The following is a 20,048-nucleotide window of genomic DNA, read 5'->3' as shown; positions in this document are numbered from 1 at the left end:
CAACAATGACCAATTAGCAGTCAAAAGTTCAGACAAGAGCATGAAATGCTTGCAAATACAGATTTGAAAGCTATTTGCTACATTGAACTATATATACTAATACAAATTCTTCATAAATCATTACAAATTTATACAAGTCTCTTCACACAGATGATCTACAAGCAAAATAAAGCATTTTAGGCAAGAGCAAGCCTAAATTACATTTTTATGTAGCCTAAGAAAACATCACTTCAGGGCTCAGATGAAGCTCAATAAATCCCATAATGAGACACAAAAATTAAAAATTTCTCAGTCTGGATGGTCTATAATGGAGCAGTGAATCAGATAATGGATTCTTGTTCTGGTAAGAACATTTTCTCTGGCCAGTTCTTGCCTAGACAGTAGACAGATATATGGTCAGAGCAGTTCTTTCTCAGGCTGTTGAAATACACTTTCCAATTGTACTGTCCAAAGCATGGAGCAAAGTTTACAGCCCCTAATACATGTCCTTTCATACCTACCATCCTTCTTTCCAACAGGGAAAAACCACAGCAAGCCAGAGAGAAAAAGTTTCTTGGCCTTCACAAGGCTCACTGTCTCTTAGTGCCCTAATACATGCCAAATTCCAGGAAATGTGTTTTCATGTACCCATTTCTCCAAGCAGCAACAGTGGTCATTCAACAAGCTCAAATGCTGGGCTTTTTGCAAGTAACCTGTGTTTTTCTGACCAGAGGGAATTTATCAATCTGCGGTACAATAAAAGTGTGAGTCAGTATCTGCAGGGCAGTCTGAAGAGATGAAACAGTTTAACCTAGCAATGATGCTGGCAGATTGCTAAAAGCATTTGATGATTTCAGCATATTCCAGTCAAGAACTGGAACAGGCCACCCAGGGGAATTACTGTACCTGGAAGCGTTTAAAAAACATAAATGTGGCACTTGAGGACACGGTTTAGTTGGTTAACAGTTCAACTACATCTTCTCCAAACTCAACTGTTCTATAATTATATGATTCTATATTTATGTCCAAATCTAAGACTATATTAAGACTGCCAACAGAACTTTAGAGTGGGTGCCAAAAATGTATAATCAAAGACCTTTTAAAGCAATTAAAATTAACAGAGTTATTGTCTATAGAGGATGTTACCTACTTAAAAATTGAAATGAGAAGCTCTAATAACCCCTGACATTACTTTATCTTATTTAACTAAAAGATTATAGAGTAAGAATAGAAGATTTGCCACTACAGTAGAAAAAAGTTCCTCTTTAAGTTAGTTTGTTGTGGAATGTTTAAAATAGCATTCAAATACCACACAAAAATAGATTATGTAAATTAGAAGTAGTACGGATCCTTAATCTGAGAGAACTTCTATGCAAAAAAAAATTTTTGTAGAGCTAGGAGATAAAAATTAGCAGCTTTAACTGTATAATACAAGATATGTCTCTAATGGGTCATCAGTTGAACTGAGCAATACAGGCACTTCAGACGCTTGGCTCTGTCCTTACCTCTATGACCCAAAATTATTGCTTCCAAGAGTTTGTTGTCAAAATCAACAAGACAGAAAACAGCCCAACAGCCCAGAGACCAGCACAGTGGATGAAAGCACCATGCAAAAAAGCCTCAAGGACCTGTGAGCCAAAGTCATCCATCCATCCATATTCTCCCTAGGAGCATGTGGTGCCACACTCTCCAAAGAATTCAGCTGAACTGAGCAAGTCACAACTAATACATGATCTGATAACATGACTTCAGAATCAAAGTCTGTAAAATTCACAGGTGAATGAATAATCCTCACTATGGCTAATTATGGTGGTTGAAAAGTTAAAAAAGATAACAAAAATATTCTGAATTTGGAAAAGTAATTGTAGAAAAAAGGAGAGAACTTTCTTCCTATGCAACCTCTTCAGACAGAAGAAGTTTTCACAAGTTGGCAAAATGCTAACAAATACTAAAAGCAACCTGATCCTTCAAGTATCTATCTTACCAAAAAGAAAAATCCTTCCTGAACAAAAATAAGCGGCACAACTAATGCCAGTGGCAGAGAGGAGTTTATTTGTTAGGCCCACAAGCAGCAAGTGTTGTCAAAGCATTCTGCAGAAGTATTTAATTCAGATTATATGCCTGGAGAAAGGAAGTGAGATGAAAAATCTATACAGCAACAAGTGATGACAGCAAGGAAGCAATTATTCAGAAGTCACAGTTGGAGCCTGGCTATCAGAAACAAGGAAGAACTAAATCAACATACCTAATTCTTCCTTTTCTCCCTTTCAGAAATCCTCATTCTAGCAGGTACAAGATACTATCAGTTTTTTTCAAATCATATCATCTTTAAGCAGATATAAGTTTAAAATTGGATACTAGAACTTAAAACACAAAATTAATAAAGAATATCAAGTTTTGTGTAATGAAAACAGTGCTTACAGTCAAAGCATTAAAAGCCACCTCAGCATAGATGGATTTTGTAAAGTATTTAAATTTTCAAGATTGCAGTTCTTTTTTCTGTTCTGTACTGCTAAATACTTTCCTTACTATCCCTCTAAATACTAGAGTAATACTCCCATACCCACAGTATCTGAGCATATTGAATTACTTATTTCAGATGGACAACAGGTTTTGAGTAAGGATCCCTGCAGGTAAGGTATACTAACTGAAAATATGATCAAATTTCAGTCATGGGAGACTTAAATTTACACAGTCTGTGTTGTTGCTATGAAGCAACCACAGCAAAGATGTCCAAATTAAGTAGTGTCATCTTTAATTACACTTGGCTTTCTCCATACCGTGGTTACTGGCCCAGCAAAATGCATCAGAATCCCACACAAGCGCAGAAAAGGGAGGAAATCACACTGAAGCCATGAAGGAGAATCAATCCGCAGATTTGTCCCCACCAAACCAAAAACAAAAATACTTAAGATACTAATTTCTTACAAAAATCAAAGAGTATTTCTAATTGCTTTTAAAAAAAACCCTAATCAAACAAATTTTTAAAAAAACCGAAAATCAGAAACTGTGTCACCTAGAAGAGGGTGATTTTTCACAAAATAAATTAGCTCGAAGGAAAAAGTTGTTCTCCCCAATCCCGCTGTGCAAGCCCAGACTAAAATTTTAACCACTATTACTCAATATAAGAACACCTTGAGCAAGAGAGCAACTCATCATATGTTTTACAGGCTAATGGCTATACTACCACACAATTTACTTGCTTTTGGCTGGTATCTTGTAGACAATTACCCATCCTTTAGCTTACATTGCATCTTTTCACACCTGGAAAAGTATTTATTCATTGTGAAACTCAGCATGACCAGAAGGTAGGTAATGCACATACAGGACTTTCCTGCACCATCACCTGAATTATGCACCCCTCTAGTCTTCCTTACTACCTATCTTACTCTTAATTTGTAATTAATGTGTGTCTGCTGTAACTGTGTGCTTCTACCAAGTGAAAAATTGAAGTCATCAGACTGTAATGTTGTACTGAACAATTATATTTGCACTAGCAGTTCAAATTAGCATTCATCAATTTTGGTCCTCTTGATCTCGTACATATATCTGCATATGCAATACTTGCTCCTGGAGAAATAAATAAATGTACTCTTGAAAAATATGGATTTTCAACACACTGAGATACAAATTGCAACTTTGCTTGCAGTCATACCAACTCATACAGCTCTTGAAAAATGATAACACCGGAGGGTGAGATTCTCCAAAGCACAAGAGGATTCAATACAGACAAAAATCACTGAAAAAAGTTAATGGATTTTGTTAATTTCCCCTTTGCCTGTATTTCTATCCAGCTTCCCTTCTGGTTTTCAGGTTGTTTTTTTTGTTTGTTTTTTTTTAATGGAACCAAGCTACTGGCAGTAATGAGAAATCTACAAACTATAGAGAGCTCTCCTTGTATAAAAAGGAAACACTTTCATAAAATGCTAATGGATATTCCCATTTGCTGTAGTGATACTTGAATGATATTCTACTTCATAATGCTGTTGGCACAAGGCAGCAGATTTTATACTAGTGGCAGTTCACTTCAAGAACTCTTTAAGGTTTTTTTAGGCTATCAGTACTACATCCTTTCTATATTCTTTGGGGGAAAAATAAAAGGTTATCTTTCTGATATCATTGAAATAAAATCAACTGGTAATCCTGACTGGCATTTGGGAATGGTACAGCCAAGTTTGCATGAAAACCTTGGGTGAATATGGGGTAAAGGGTGTACCCAGGCCAGCTGACCCTTTTTTCAGCAGATCTTAGCTCCAATTCAGCACACCACTGGAATGCTGAAGCCCAGCTATGCCCCATGAGCACTCGTGCCTGCCCTGCTCTGACCAGCCAGAATGCCAAGGGACATTCCTGGCACTTGGGAACCGTACAGATGATGTGTACATCAACCAAAGCCTCCATACAACACAAGCAACCTTCTTCAGATCTTACTTCCCAGGGAGATAAATCACCTCACCCTACACTCAGATTAATGACAGGCAAACAGAGTGTGGTTTATATTAGGCAGGTGCTCACCTGGTATAGAAATCACGTTATTCAGCCATATCTGCAAAAACTGCTCAACATCCAGAACTCATGCTAGAAGAACCTAAAAGTTCCTACTTTCTCTGGTGATCAGTAGGCAGAAATTCCAACTGATAGCAAGCTTGGCATTCAAAAGGGGCTCCATGCTCCCATGCTAGTCTTATATCATGTGTCCCCACCCAAAAAAACCCCACAAAAACAAACAAACAAATCTATGATGGATTACAGCTGTCCTTCCCTCTTTTAAAAGCTGCTTCTGCTTAGCAGCTCAACTAAACAAACTGGAAACAGCTGAGAAGAAAGCAGCACATAAATATAAACAGCTAACACAGTCAAACACATAAACAGCTAAAACAGATAACATGGTCAAAACTTACCAACAGAGCATCTTGAGGGGGATAAACAATGTCAACAGGTGCTTTTATTTTGGCCTCTAAACCCTACCCACTCAGTTACCCTGACGTGGAAGCAAAGCACGAAACATTCTCTTCTTGCAGTATTTTCCAAAACCCTGTGCCTCTGTTTGCTTATAGAATTTGAGGTTCTCATGGTTGGTTACACCACTTCTTATCCAATTACAAAAATAAACAAAAAGGAAGCAGGAAATGATTCCATTCATCCTAGCATTCTGCACACAGTGTAACCCTATTTGAAAATTCTTCCTCGCACCCTTTCCTCTATTGGTAGCAGCAAGCTTTTGTAACCTGAGAATGGAAATGGACATGATCAGGAGGCTCAGAAACCCTTTTCTAATCAGTCAGTGATGAGAAATCTGAATAAAGAAAACAGAATTCTGTTTCATTAGCACACTGGCATTAACAGAGTAAGCTGTGAAAACTTCACTGCTCATTTGCAGTGTAAATTGAGGACTGTCACCACTGACAAATTGACATTTTCACTCCACAGCACGACTTGAAGTTCCAAGCAGAACTGCTTTAAGCATAGTCTGTTGTTTAGGAAATCACCAAAGGTAATGGAGTGATGGAAAGCTGCAAACCTGGCGATTTGTTTTAACAGAACTATTTGCAGGTTTTGAGAAAAAAAAAAAGAAGATAAAAGCTGAAAAAGTGCAAGTACATCAAACTGCAAAAAATGGTACATATTCCGTCTTGCTTTGCAAGATCCAACAATAAATAGACACCACACCAAAACAAAACTGTCAGTGCTGCCTAGCAGGAAGCTTATCAAAGGTATTTAAAAGGCTTTTTTATGAAAAACTGATTTTAATGAAGTCACATCAGTGTAGAAGAACATTCCAGGTGGTCAGAAAAAAAAATATTCCAGAACATAAATGTAGTCAGAAACCCAGTGTTACAAGCAAAGTAAGTAGTTGGCAGAGTTCTCAATCTAAATTCTAAATGAATAAAAATGTGTAAAAATAAAGATCAGGGCAAAAAATGATATGAAATGCCACTGATGCCACCAGCTTCCCTAAAGCGGCAGCATCCCTTCATACCATCCATTGCCAGGTTTCTTGTCCAGAATTCAGAACTTACCAGATTAAAAAAATCCCTTTTACATTCACACAACTGAGAGGTTACATCACTCTAACCTGTTCTAATATAGCTGATAACTTAAAGTACCAATATCACCAGAAATACCAGACCCTGAATAGGGCCCACAGAACATGCAAGTGCTTGCAATTTACCATGTGCCTGCACATCAGATTCCTGTGTATCACACCAGAGCTGCTAGGAAAAAAAAAAATCATGTCTCTGTATAATTAAAGCTGTGTATCATCCCACAAACTTTCAATTTTTCAATTTCAGAGCTACCCTTGGCATTGTTGAGTATTTTCTTCATCTCAATAATTTTGGTCAGCGAGGCTCAATTTGTTTTCTGTGATTTGTTCATTCAATTTAATTCAATTTTTCTGATATACAAGCCCTCAATGTCTCTAACTGAGCTCTTCATCTAATGTAATTTCCTTTCAGCTCTTCACCATGGTCCTTCCTCCACCACTGTCCCAGGTTCCCTAGCTCTCAGCAGTCTTATCCTAATTATTGCTCCTGTATCTTGTACAGTCCAAGTATTATTTCTTCAGCATTCAAGTCAGATAAGCCCTCTTTCCTACTGCCTGAGCAAATGCAGGAGAAAATTGAGGGCACAGTGGTAACACACTTTCAACTCGCTCTTCCTGGGAGAAATAATTACAGAGGAAATCTTGTTCAGTCGCTGCTGCCCTGGGAGAGAGTATGCTCAGTTCAGATGAAATATTTGGAGAAATGTGTTGCCAAATCCTAACAGGTCTCTCCAGAGCACAATTGAAGCACTATTTGTCAACAGCCAATAACCAGGTCAAATTCAGACACTTCTTCAAAAGCGTAACAAAAGAAGCAAAGGAAATAAATTAGAATGGAGCAAACAGAGACTTAAAACCTAATTCAGTTCCATCAACTATTAAGGACAGGAGCACAGGGATGGGAAGGTAAGCACAACACTAACCTGGTGGAAAGACTGAGTTCTGAAGAGACCTCAGGGGGATTTTCTAAAAAAGTAAAAATTCTTTCTGTTGACATCTTATCAGATGAGATAGACATGTTTAACACACTTGGAGAGCCAGTGTGACTCTTAGGAGAGTGGCAGGAGTTTTCAGTGGAGTCCTCTGCAGAGCAAGTGATGGAAGGAGCATTTCCACTTCATTCCCCAGTGGCCTCTGTGACATGTCTCTTACTACCACATTTTCACAGACCATAAATTTTAACCACTTTTTTTCGGCATTGCTCTGCAGCTCATCTTATCAGCTGGTTATGCTCAGCCTTGCCACACACATACTCCTGTAAGGAGCTCTGTGAAGTCTGGGCACCTGCAGCCAGGCCACCAGTAGAGGCTGAGAGCCTCAATCTTGTCTTGATGAAGATTATTTCTAGTAGAGGAGCCCTGAAAGAAACAGGTCCTATACTCCAATGCCCACCAAGAGTTAAGTAAAATGATGGAAACAAATGCAGATTTGATTACTGATATGATGGAGAAAAGTCACATATCAGAATATTTTTCAGGTAAATGTATTTTATGTTTTTTCTTTAATTTCAAGAGTTTTTCTCCAATCCCCTCCTCAATCACCTCAGCATTTGCACTTCACTTTCTTTTGCTTGTCTCTTCTCTCCTCCCTTACAAATACATAAACAGAAATCCAGAGTACTTACACTCTGATAAGCTGCAATCTTTTAAAATGAAACTTTTATGCTCGTCCTCAAAATCCTTGTTTCTTCTTTGGTGGCTCAAACAAATAAAAAAGTAACATTTTCTAAGATAAGCATGTGATGTTTCTTTTCTGAATGAGGAGAACAAATTTTTCAATGTCATTTGCACATTTTTAGCTTTATGATTATCTGACATAATAGGTAACACATCTCATTATGAACAATATTTGTCTTTTTGTAATGTCAAAAGAGTTTGGTATATTTTAGTTGTCAGCACATTATTCTGTTACCTTGTATTTCAAAAATGCAGTGGAATGGTGCCAGAAGGGACAGTTTTAGCAGCAGGATTTTGTTATTGTTTCAAATCAACAAACAATGTAATAAGACTTTCTAAAATACCCTGACTTCACAAGTAAACCTTGTGTCCAGCCAGTGGGAAAATGACAGACGGAATGATTCCTTACAGTGAAATTGCACTTGAAGCTACATAACTAACTGCAGCTTTAAAAATGACAAATCAGGTAGAAATTTCTAGTCAAAAACTTAAATCTATTATTCAGTATCTTAGCTGCTTGCTATTCACATCTGTTCCCTAAAGTGTAAATATTTAAAAATATTTTTTCTTGTTATATTTCTGTTGGGTTTTGGGGTATTTTTTCTTTTTGGTATTCACATTCCTTTGCACATTTTAATAATGGTTGCTATGCCTTTGGACCCCAAAACCCCATTTTGCCATAGCTAGCTGCATGAACCTAAATTAAAGACTTGAGTCATGAATGAACTTCTCAAGAGGTTCAGTTTCCAGTGAACACGAGATGTTCGGTTCCAAAATCAAGGGTGGGTGGCAACGAGAGTGGAAAAGGACAAAAAGAAATGATGTGTTCCTCCTTTTTGGATTTGTTGGACCCAGTTTTTAGCAACTGCTGGATTTGGACATCAATAGGGCTGTGATGCATCCTTGAGGGCTAAGGCATTGAAGGAGCTCTGTTAGAAAGGAGCACTCTGGCAAACCACAGCTACCAGCGAGGCTGCTGGCACTGCCACCGTGCTCTCAGCTGCCATCCAAGACACTCCGTAGTCCAGGAGGCTGAACAAACACTCTTCCCATATGTCTGCCTTGCAGTGCTTGAAAAAAATCATTACAGACTGGCTGGAATAAGAGTGGAAATAATGCAGCTCTTTCAGATGAAGATCCACAGCAGGCTAGTAGAGGTTCTCATGATGCAGTTTCTTGTATTACAGAGGGCACTACATTTTTTATGTGCTGTGACACCAGACATTTGGGAAAACGACATCCTGAGCCTTGGCATGTCTTCTTTGGTTTTTCATTTTTGTAGGCACAGGTGTCAAGCTTCAAAATGACAGGTGTGCTTTTCTATGCTGCTGCTGATATTCAACTTTCACCAAGCCTAAAACATAAATCTCGGGGAAAGTGGGGTGTGTACAGGTTGTGTCTGTATGCCCATTTCTGAGTTCAGCTGCCTATTGAGGGAAATGATCCAGAGGTTGAAAAACATGCACAGTACTAGCAATGAGCTCTCAGAATAAAAAGGGGAGACATAAAGGTTATTTCCCCTCCTAAGCACTATCTCCAGCTTTATGATTAAGTTACCATTTTTCTTGCTTTTCTCCTCAACCCTCTTTTTTCTTTGGTCGTGTGAGCAGGACTGACTGGATAATGACATTTTCGGGTAGACAAAAAGAGATTCTTTTGTACTTTGCAGCATGCACAGTATCCCAGGGAACAATGCAACAATATTTTTCATAGATAATTTCATATTCCTATTTCCCTCTGCTACCCTTTTCCCTCTAAGAGACTGTCTGAAACCATTCCATATGCACAGACTAATAATCATACAATTTCACATCTCTTTCTTGAGATGAGGTATATTTGTTCTGGAAACATATTCACCTAAGCAAGAACACCTAACTAAGCCAGTCAAAGCTCTAACCTTTCCTGAAACAGCTTCTGTGCTGTAGCACAGTATTAAATGCAAAGCTAAAACAGAGGACTTATTCTGAAAAAAGCCTTTTGAAATTGTTTGATTATGACTCTCAATTAAATCCACATTTTAGAAAACATCAAGTAGCAGTATCACATCATATTGTATTCAAACTGATTTTTCTAATTTCATATTGTGCACCATAACATCAATTGAGTCGCATGAAGGACTATAACAGACTTCAAAAAAAGTTACATAAATACTAAGCCACATTTTCTGAAGTGTTGCCTCTGTTTTTGTAACCTGGCTTTGGAACTCTATGGACATAATGGCACCATCAGAGTGCCTTTCAGAAACCTGCAGGAGATCCAGAAGATGGTTCTAGTCTGCTGCCAGCAGCTACCAAAACAGTCAATATTTTTCATGTCAGTGTTCGACACTACTGGGATACAACAAGAACAGTAACTGCAAAACAACAATTTGTTCCTTAGGCAGATGCTAAAGGCTTTTTTTATTATCTTCTCTCCCCAGAAACCAAATATTTGTGGGATGCAAGTGCTACTGCCAATAAAGAAAGGCTTTGCTTTCATTAAAGCAAGGTTTGAGAAATTCTATTCATAGACTACTGGTTCCATTTGAATGTCTTAGATTCTTAGATATCACCAGGAAGAGTGTGGGCTAAGTGATATGGTAAAATTATAGTAATAAGTGGTTTGGAAAGCTACAAAATCTGCTGCAATACTGGAAAGCTATCATTGTCTCTAAATGGTAAGAATCCCTTTTCTCATCTGCAAGTATTTCTTAAGGTATAGAGACTAAAGGACACAATATTTATAAATTGTATTCATATTTATCAAACCTCATTTATGAATTATTTCTGTAAAGTTTTTCTATGAATTTATAAGGTCCTGTCTTTGTCCACAGAGAATATCTGTAACATTTGTCAGAAACCTATGGCAGCTCTCTGGAGGTGCTCATAAACCACATTTTGACTCTCTTGAGAAATTGTTATTATTACAATATGCCCTCTAACTGGAAGGAATGCCTCCATTTTCAAAAAGTTACTCATATATGAAAAGGTACTGTTCTGAACACAAAATCACTTGCTGTCACGTAAAAACACAAAGATTAGGGGAAAGCACACCCAGCTGCTCTGCTCAGCACCATTGTCCCAGGTAATTCACTTTTCACCACAGCACCACCTTCTGTGGCACCACAGGCCCTGTGAACCATGGGAGAGGAGGTTCACAGCATTAAGACAATGCCAACCACACTACAGCTTCCATGTAAACTTGCTTTCCTTGGATCCTGAGAAAAGCTCAAAAGTGCTGGGAGCTTCAGATCAGAAAGTGTACATGATGAAAGAAACCCACTCACTCCAAAGCCAAAATATTTTATGGAAGACTTTTTTCACCCGTTTTTTTTCTCAGGCTGCTATCACAAAACCCGAAACAAATATTTACTGTTGCCTAGTTTGACCTGCTTCTGCCAACTCTGTTTTGCAGAAATGACCTGAAATATTAATCTTCAAATGTATTTCCTATTGGGTTATCTTGACTCTTGGGAACAGTGGACCAGAGGCCTGGATGCTTTTGCAGATCCCTGCTTTCTTCTAAGCTGGACTCACACATGGCTTGGTAAAACCAGATCAATAAATTAAATCAGAAAACATTTTGATTTAGAAAAGCCTTAGTTTTACTTGGAAAAGAAGATGGTGAGACAAAATGTTCCACTGCTTTAAAATAATTTTTGAACTTTTGATTCCTTGAACACTTTTCATATCCTTATTAGGAAGTAAAGCTACTATTATGCACTTTCTGTAGGACCATGGATACTTACAACATAAGTTTAGTGTTGTCCAAAGAGGATAACAAGACTGTTCACAAAGCTATCCTTTCAAAGTTCTTGGTTTGTTTGGTTATAACCTTTAATTTTAATTATATTTTTCAATACCTGAGGGTTTTTATCATCATGAGGAGGTACTACAATAAAATCCGTGAGTTTGCTACAAATCAAGGAGGTAAGAATTTCTCTGTTTTCACTAAACCTGTGTTTCAGTTACTCTAGATGTGGAAAAATATCACATAGGCACAATATTTATACATATAAATGTAGACATGTTTGTACTCAAACACACAAAAAATATGGTACTTATGCACTTCTTCACAATCAAAGAAAAAGAGTCCAAACAACAGTTGAAAATTACATCCTCTTCCACCATAATGTAAATATTATGTAGTGGTAATTATTGCAAAGATGCTACAATTCCTTATATATTACTCTCAATTTTTTTCTCATGATTTCATCTTTAAATTTCCATCTATCTTTCTGAATGCCCTTTTGTGAGCTATGAGCTACATTAAATTTTTTAACTCCATACCCTGTGTACAATATTGTAGACAAAGGGAAGAAACTGAAATACCAAACACTGGTTTTATTTACACCTGCTCAGAGGGACAGTGTCTCTTTCAGAATCTAGATGGACTAACAATATCGAATGGGAAAACACAGGCTTTAAATTCCATACATCTCAGTCATGGTTTAATGCACATGTGCTTTAAATCATGCCCTATTTAACACTTGTGACTATACAGTTGACCAAATTCTCCCCAGAAAATATTTCCACAACCTCTTCCAGTCACCTGAGAGAAATGTACAACAACATTTTTTTTCTACAGAAAAATCTCTCAGCTAGGGGTCCTTTACAGACAGCCATTATTTCTGCCCCTGCAGCTAGAGATAACTATCGACTTAAAACAGAAGATTTGGAAGATTTACCATTAACAAATATATGCACACACTGGAAATCAAAATATTTTCAGCTCATTGACTATAAAAATATAATAAGCTGTGTCCTACCTATGGTGGTAATAACAGTGCCAGCAAAGAAGAAGGAACTTCCCAAGTCCCAGTGACTGATCTGAGCAGATGTGTTTCCTAAAGGTATGATTCCTGCATTTATTGCTGCCACTACTTGCTGCAAGTTTAAAAAGATTTTGTCAATATTCATGAAACAATTGTATTCATATACATTACACAGTAAATTGATTAAATCACTTATTTGATTCAAGCACTAAACATGACAAGGATCTGTGTTGCTTTGCTCGAGCTTTATCACTCAGTCAGGTTACAATTTATGCTTCAGCAAAAAATCCAGGCAATTCAGAAGAGCTGTAAAGTCCAGACCATTGGGGAGAATGCAAAATCCACGATATCTGTGATATTAGTACCTTAGTTAGGAGGCAACCGCAATTATTTTTACTGCTGCAACTATTTGGTGAAGAAAAACATGCATTAGACAAAATTTGTAATGAGAGTTTCCCACAATGTTCCTGTGTTGTGTTAGGCAAGCTAATGGACCTCTTAAAACAGTCATTTTAAAACACCAAGAAAAAAATGCCCATGCATTGTTCTTTATCAAATTAATTCCAAATAAAGAAAATAATTTTATAGAAGACAATTCAATAAATAAAGTGATTTTACATATACAATTACAAAACTTTCACTATAGCAACAAAAAATTCAGTCAAATATCAAACAAATATCTTTATAAAACTATATGCTTTAGAAATTTTCTTGAGGAGTTCAATAAAAAAATCAAATAAAATCAACAAGCTTGCCACTAGTGACATGTTCATAGTTTCAAGAAATAGGAAAATTTTTCTCTTTCAGCAGTGTCAACTACTGTAAATTCTTGTTACAAATCATATTCCTCTTTTGTTATAACACAATTGCAGGTATATAATGTATTTGAGTTAAAGAAACTCAAAGAAAGTATTTTTAAACTTTCAATAAATATTTTAAAGAAAATAATTTTTCATTTCATTTTGAAACTTTAAAACAGGAATTATTTTATTTCTAATCATGACACTTATAATAATTGGTGTCCAACCAAAGAACTCAGAGGAAGCAATACCACAAAGTGAAAATGAGCATTTCAGCTAACTAGTAGTTCTTCCTCGACAAGATTTACAACAATAATTTGGTACATAAATATATTCAGTGATAGGACAGATCAGAACCATCTTTAATTTGGGCAGTTTGTCATAGAGAAACAGTGTTGTACAGTAATAATAATTTTTCAGTCCCAAAATACATTGATAATTTGTAAATCAAAACATTTCTGTTACTCAACAGTGCCTGCAGAAGTCACTTGATCTAGGCAGAAATTATGAAGTAAAAATGTAGGATTAACCAGGACATCTATTTTTTATTATGAGACTTAAATCCAACATTAAATCCAGCATTTCCAGTTTGCCATTTCCAAAGCTCAGATGCACAAAGTAGCCATTTTGAAATCCACTGCTGCACCTCTGCAGCCACAGGGATCTTGCTGCCAAATCGAAACCATTTCCACCATCCAGGATTGTCAACAGAAATCCAGCTGGGATATCTTTATACAAACTTTTAACTGCTTTCATTTTAACTCTTTTTTTTTTTTTTTTTTTTTTTTTTTTTTTTTTTTTTTTTTTTTTTTTTGGGGGGGAGGGTTTTAAATAACAGAAAGGCAGAAATCAAAGCGGAATTTTCAGTCCTACTGAGGAAGGAGAAAGGATGGTGAAAGTGAGGGGGAAGAGAGTTTAATTTTCCTTTGTGTTGGAAGGATAAATCTTCTACATTTGTACATGATGTACAATTTGGCAGGAGCAGATACAGCAGCACTGATCTAACAGGTGTTTCCATCAGTGTAGGAAGGGACACATCAGACTAAAAGGCATGTGAAAACCGTCCACTGAAATGATTTTATAATTTACACAACACAGGTATTCCTTGGATTGACAGGGAAGTGTAAATCAGTGTGCAGCGTTATGCAGAGCCCACTGAGTACAGCCTGAGTGCTGTGACATTGCAGGGGACTGAGAACTGCCTTCACAAGTCCTGGTACCTGCACATGGGAACACGCTCTCCAGTGAGGACATTAGATCACATCCAGTGAGCACTGTTTAATTTGTAATGTAATTTTTTTAACCATTCTTGTTTCATTACAGTTTCTTGCACTGGGTGAAGGCACTACCCAGAGCAATGCACCTGTTTAGACAGTCCAGCAAGACCAAGCTTTATACAAATCCAGATAGAAAATGCACTCAGGGCTCTCATCATCACTGCAGGTTTTTGAAGCCAGATGTACCTCAAGGCCTTTTATATGAAAGGTGTTGCAATCTAAACTGCTCAGCAATCCACTACAGCTACGCATTTCCTGACTTCATCTACCACACCTACATTTTTCCCAGGAAAAAAAAAATACAACTTAACCCAAAACTGCCCGGAGCACAACAGATGGCTACAAAAGACAATTAGCTGCTATTATTATGTCTCTGATTTTATCCAACTGCTAAACAGGAAAATAATCAGGGCTGCTTTCAGAGACGCTTCCTTTCCGTACAGCCTCCTAAGTTCTGACTGTGCACACTTTAGGGACTTTCTGAGTAGGAGGCTGCATCTGCACCGTGGTGTTCCGATCGGCTTGGGTGAATTGCTTTGCCATTAATTTATTTAACTACCTCTGGAGCTCACTTGTGTTTTGTGAGCCAAGTCATTCTGTGGCAGTAAGATCTGCAAATTACTTGTGGATCATTCAAAACGCACTTCCCTTTTGAGAGTTTGTATGTGCTTCAAAGTAATTTTTTAAGTTCTTATGTTATGAGGAACACTTGAACAGCAATTTATGATTTGTCTCCTTCAAGAAATTAATGATCTTACAGACCACTCAGCTTCCTCTTTCTTTACAAACTGAAGATTCTTTCTTATTAAATAATATATTCACCTATTTAAACAAATCTTTTGTATATCACATATAAGTATTTTTAAATAAGGTGGGTTTTTTTTATTGCCAGTATTTCTCATTGACTTTCTCTGCATAATTACTGATTCACATTTGTAAATTTATTGATTGTTTTAGGCATCATTTTAGTCATAAAGGGCCAGATGATGCCTTCTTCATCATTGGGCTGTTGTTTCCAAACACACAATGTTATGCTTTCTCCTGGGCTGTGACCATGTTTGGGAGAAGCCAGACTAAATACCAGCAAAGCTGTTGCATTTTATTCCTTCAGAGTCATCTGAAGGAGTCTTCCTGACTAACCAGAGTGACAGGTGAGTAAGGTTACAAGTTTACTGAGGTCAACACTACTGTCTCATAAAGTCTTTGAATGTTGCCTGCAGATTTTTTAAGAAGGGTGACTGCATTTTCAGTTCTTTGGATGACAGGATGCCTTTTCCTCTTAGTGTGTTCAGCAATCATAAGAAGATCCTCATCTAAGACTATTCCCGAGAAAAAATTAAGAAGAAAATACTATATTGCATAACTCCTAACACTTATACCTTTCAGGGCAATAATTTCAGGGTAGCATTTTCCTGACTTATATCCATGGCACAAACATACCTGGAGGATTGGATGTTAACTCTTCTCTAATCCAGAATAAAAACCCAGGCCTAACTAACTTCACTAAGTGCCAGGAGCTCAACCTTAGTATTCAAGCAACAGGCTTATTATTCACTGTCAGAGCTGTCATATTCAGTTCTCTGTAACCCTCATTCTTGGTCTTTTAGCCTCTTTTTTGACTGATGCACTATTACTACAGCAAATTTCATTTGTCATGAGTTTGACTTTTTCCTTCCTTCCTTCCTTCCTGCCTTCCTTCCTGCCTGCCTGCCTGCCTTCCTGCCTTCCTCCCTCCCTCCCTCCCTAAATTCTTTGTCACCTGAGACCTTTGTCTTATCCTAGCTGACACAGTAGTGACAGTAACTGTGCATTTTGAATCTAAAAGCAGAATCATGAAAACTCTATAATACGTACTGTCGTGTATTGCAGTCTTTAAACACTCTGTGATCTTAACATGAGAACTTCTTGGCTTATAAACATTATTTTCCAGTATTAAGGTTAACTGACCTCCTCAGTGGCTATTTTCTAGTTTCTTATTCCATATACAAAATAAATTGGTTTAAAAATCAGTTTCATTTCAACACTACAGAATTGGTCAGCATTACAACACAGATGTGGACAGATTAAATTCTTAAATTATGCAGATTATTTCACTTGCCTTACCTTCCAGAGTCTGTGTCTGGTACTAGTTTCATATGAGGTGACTGAGGACTGAACAGAGGGTGGGTCACCCAGCACATGGCACCCAATCAAGGCCTCTATGCACAATGATTTTAAAAATAATACTATATGGTTACACTTACAATAATATGTTTTTCTTCTTTAATTATCTTTATAATGTGAAAAAATCAGTTTGGTTTTTTTTTTAATAGTGAAGAGAATTGAGATAAAATGTTGATACGTTTAAAAATTTTTGAAAATTCACATTTTTTGAGTTAGATGAATTCTTAGGCTGCCTCTGTAGTGTATATTAGGGTAGGAGTCATGTGTGTCTGATATCAAGTCCTCACTTGCACTACACCCACACATCCCAACTACTTGGCTTTGCAGCCACATTTGGGAGCAAGCTTTAGTAGAGTATCAGAGAAAAGAGGCAGAGATGACTGAGCCCAGAGAGGACAGGCCAGGCATGACCAGAGCTCCAAAAGCTCATAAGCATTGCTTTCACTCCAGACAATTTTTTGGTTGAAATCAGAACACTGGGAAAAGGAGCGTGAGAACACAAATCACATTTTAATTCAATGTCAGTTTTTCATTTCCTATATAATTTAGAAACACTTTCTGGTAAATACATTGTGCAGTTTTGTGTTATTCCTGTGTTCATGCAGGCATCTGTAGAGGCCATGCTGAACTTTGCTTTGCAGATTAAGACATAGAATACTGTGACTTTTCTTCTGTCAAAACAAGAAATAAAACAGTCTTTCAGACAGCACAGTCATTTTCCGAGAACAGAAGACAATTCTAGGACAGGGATTTCATGTTATGCCCCTGCAAGGAGTCAATGGCATTGACTGACAAAAGCCAGCCTGCTGGCTAGAGAGCTACCATCCACCAAATGGGTCTGAAGAGACAGAGGAAAAGAAGGAGAGTTTATAAAGTGTGAAGGCTGGCCTCTGGTAGTCAACTGTTGTCTCACATGGAAATCAGGCAGAAATAAGTATGTGTCAAACCAGTCACTCCAATGCTCATCTCCTTGTTCCACACCAGGCTCTGAATACATGTTTTTGTACCATCTTCCAGTCACTTCACTTCTATGAAATGATGTAACACAACAGTTCATTACTCTCAGCTCTTCTACTGAAAGATTAAAATAGAAGCACCTCAAATTAAGCTTCTGATAAAACCCAGAGTGTGCTTTCTTTCGTTACCCAGCTTGTCAGGAGTTAGCTTGTGCTTCCTGGCAGTCACTTGACAAGTGATATCAAAAAGTCAGGTGTGCCTCAAAGTTTCTGAAAACCATTTCTCAGCCTGGATTTCTTCCTTCACTGCTATAGTTCTGCTGCCATTTGACAAGGGGACTCTCCCTTTACAGTATAAAGATACACCTCATATGGCCCAGCTACTGCACAAGTCCTGTGTTTTTATTTCAGCTTTGGTTTACAAGGAATGGAAATCCTAGTTCTCAGTTCAAAGGCACACCAGGATGCTTTTAACACTTAGCAAACAGCTCTCCAGCCTCAAAACACATGGGTTTGGGCCTTGATGTTGAAAGAGATTGCAATAATATTTGTATTATAATTCTGTGACTCCTTGTTTTTCTTTTTAGTTTGTGTAATATATGAGCGTGCTCTACACTGGAGACTAGTACCCCACATGCTAAAAAACTAAAGGATTCTTTTCACCCTCATTCACAGCTACTTAAACTAAAACCATGAAGAAACATAACGAAAAACATTTCTATTTCTAAATATGCATGACAAACCCGATGGGTTTCTATGTATATAAATTCTCTGTGTGTACATACACATACATGTGCATGTATATACACACGCACATTCAGGGAAGAAGGCTTTTCTTTGCTTCTTGACGTTACCGACTGGAAGAATTATGCAAACAGCTGTTCTGCAGAACTGACTTGCTAATGAGTCATATCTGCCACCCTTTCTAAGGCAAAAGCTGGCACTCAGATGCAATCAGGCTAAGTTCTAGGTCCATAGAACTGTTCATCTGAAGGAAATGTAATCCTTACAGGTGTCAGCACCAGAAGCAGCAAAAATTTTGAGACCAATCTGCTTGAACAAAGTGACAAGGGTAGTTAGAATTTATTTGTTATTCTTCCCCCAAATAATGCTCATGAAGAATAAAAAACGCTTTTAAAAAATCCTTTTGGTTTAACCATTATGTAGAAAATGACTACAGAAAAGGGACCTGTCCTGCCTCTGGATGAAATGCTCCCAGGCAAGAGAAAGCTTGGCAAAAAAATCCCTCCTTCCAGGAGCTGAGTACAGAACTAGAAGAGGGAGAACAGCAGGAGCCTGAGCAAGGAGTACACACAGTCCAGGGGCTTCTGCAACCCATCCAGACCCAAGCACAGCAGGTGGGTGTCTGTGTGGAGCACAGCTCTGAGTAAGGGAGTGATCAAAAGTCTTCCACAGAGATCTTTCACTGAATAACTATTTCTCTGATCTAGGGATTCAGGTAGAATTAGGGAGGGAAGGGTTGTGGAAGGAGAAAACTGCATTTGAACATTTATTTCTGACCACAGTGAAGCAGAAAGGAGACACAGACACAGCAAGAGAAAAAGAGACACAGGACAAAACTGTACAAGTTGGGGCTGCCAGGACACCTAGAGCTGGGAGTACATAAAGCCTGAGTGCTCTGATGGGCAGGCACCTTGCTAAGGACAGACATGTACAGGCCAACAACTCAAACTACAGCTCCTGCACCTCGTTTTTTAGCTGCTTTGAAAGTCCTTCATTTCTTCTTTCATTGCTTTGAAAACATCATCCACAGGCAGCTCTGCTACTGATATTTGCAATTTGTCATAAGCTTCATAACTGAAATGCAGATGGCACATTAAAAAAACTGATGCAATGGTATTTTGGATCCTCAGATAAATAAATAAAACATGGTGCAGCCTCAATTTCTTCTATGCTGGTCTAAAAATCTTTTCAAGGCTTTAAGTTTTAGGAAGCATAAATGCTTCTTTCAGGCTAAGATACTGACACAGGATAGTTCCTGCTTTCTTTTGGAGAGTCTGGAAGTAATTGCAAAAGAAGAGACCAAGAATATTTTGTGTTTAAACTGATACAGTCAAACTACCTCAAAAAGTTGCTGCTTAGAGTACCTGTAAGCTACAGCTCACAGGACTGAAAATGTCTGCAAATATTGTGATTCAAAGAATTAATAAACTTTGCTTCAAGGTTTATTGGTTTAGTTAATAAATTTTAATCTTATCTAAATAAATTTTGTATTTGTCTGAAAACAAGATCTTTGCATCTCTGTGTTTTCCTATCTACAAAAATTATACAGCATACTCAAATACCTTCTAATCTCTTGGAGGGAAAGCATTTACACTTCTTTATTTTAACAGCTTTCTACATAATCAAGCAGCTCATCTGATTGAAATTAAATATA

General features: G+C 37.5%; 1 protein-coding gene across 1 annotated transcript in view; it reads right to left on the bottom strand.

Annotated features, from left to right (window-relative positions):
- The window catches only part of KCNK2 (potassium two pore domain channel subfamily K member 2), a 76,479-nt gene that overhangs the window by 48,347 nt on the left and 8,084 nt on the right, over nucleotides 1-20,048 (bottom strand). Inside the window, exon 3 of the mRNA XM_063391038.1 lies at nucleotides 12,449-12,566. Coding sequence (XP_063247108.1) covers nucleotides 12,449-12,566 — 118 coding nt within the window. The remainder of the gene's footprint in view (nucleotides 1-12,448; nucleotides 12,567-20,048) is intronic.

The sequence above is a fragment of the Prinia subflava genome, chromosome 2 (genome assembly GCF_021018805.1).
Source record: "Prinia subflava isolate CZ2003 ecotype Zambia chromosome 2, Cam_Psub_1.2, whole genome shotgun sequence".
NCBI lineage: Eukaryota > Metazoa > Chordata > Aves > Passeriformes > Cisticolidae > Prinia > Prinia subflava.
This window is presented reverse-complemented; position numbering and strand designations above follow the sequence as displayed.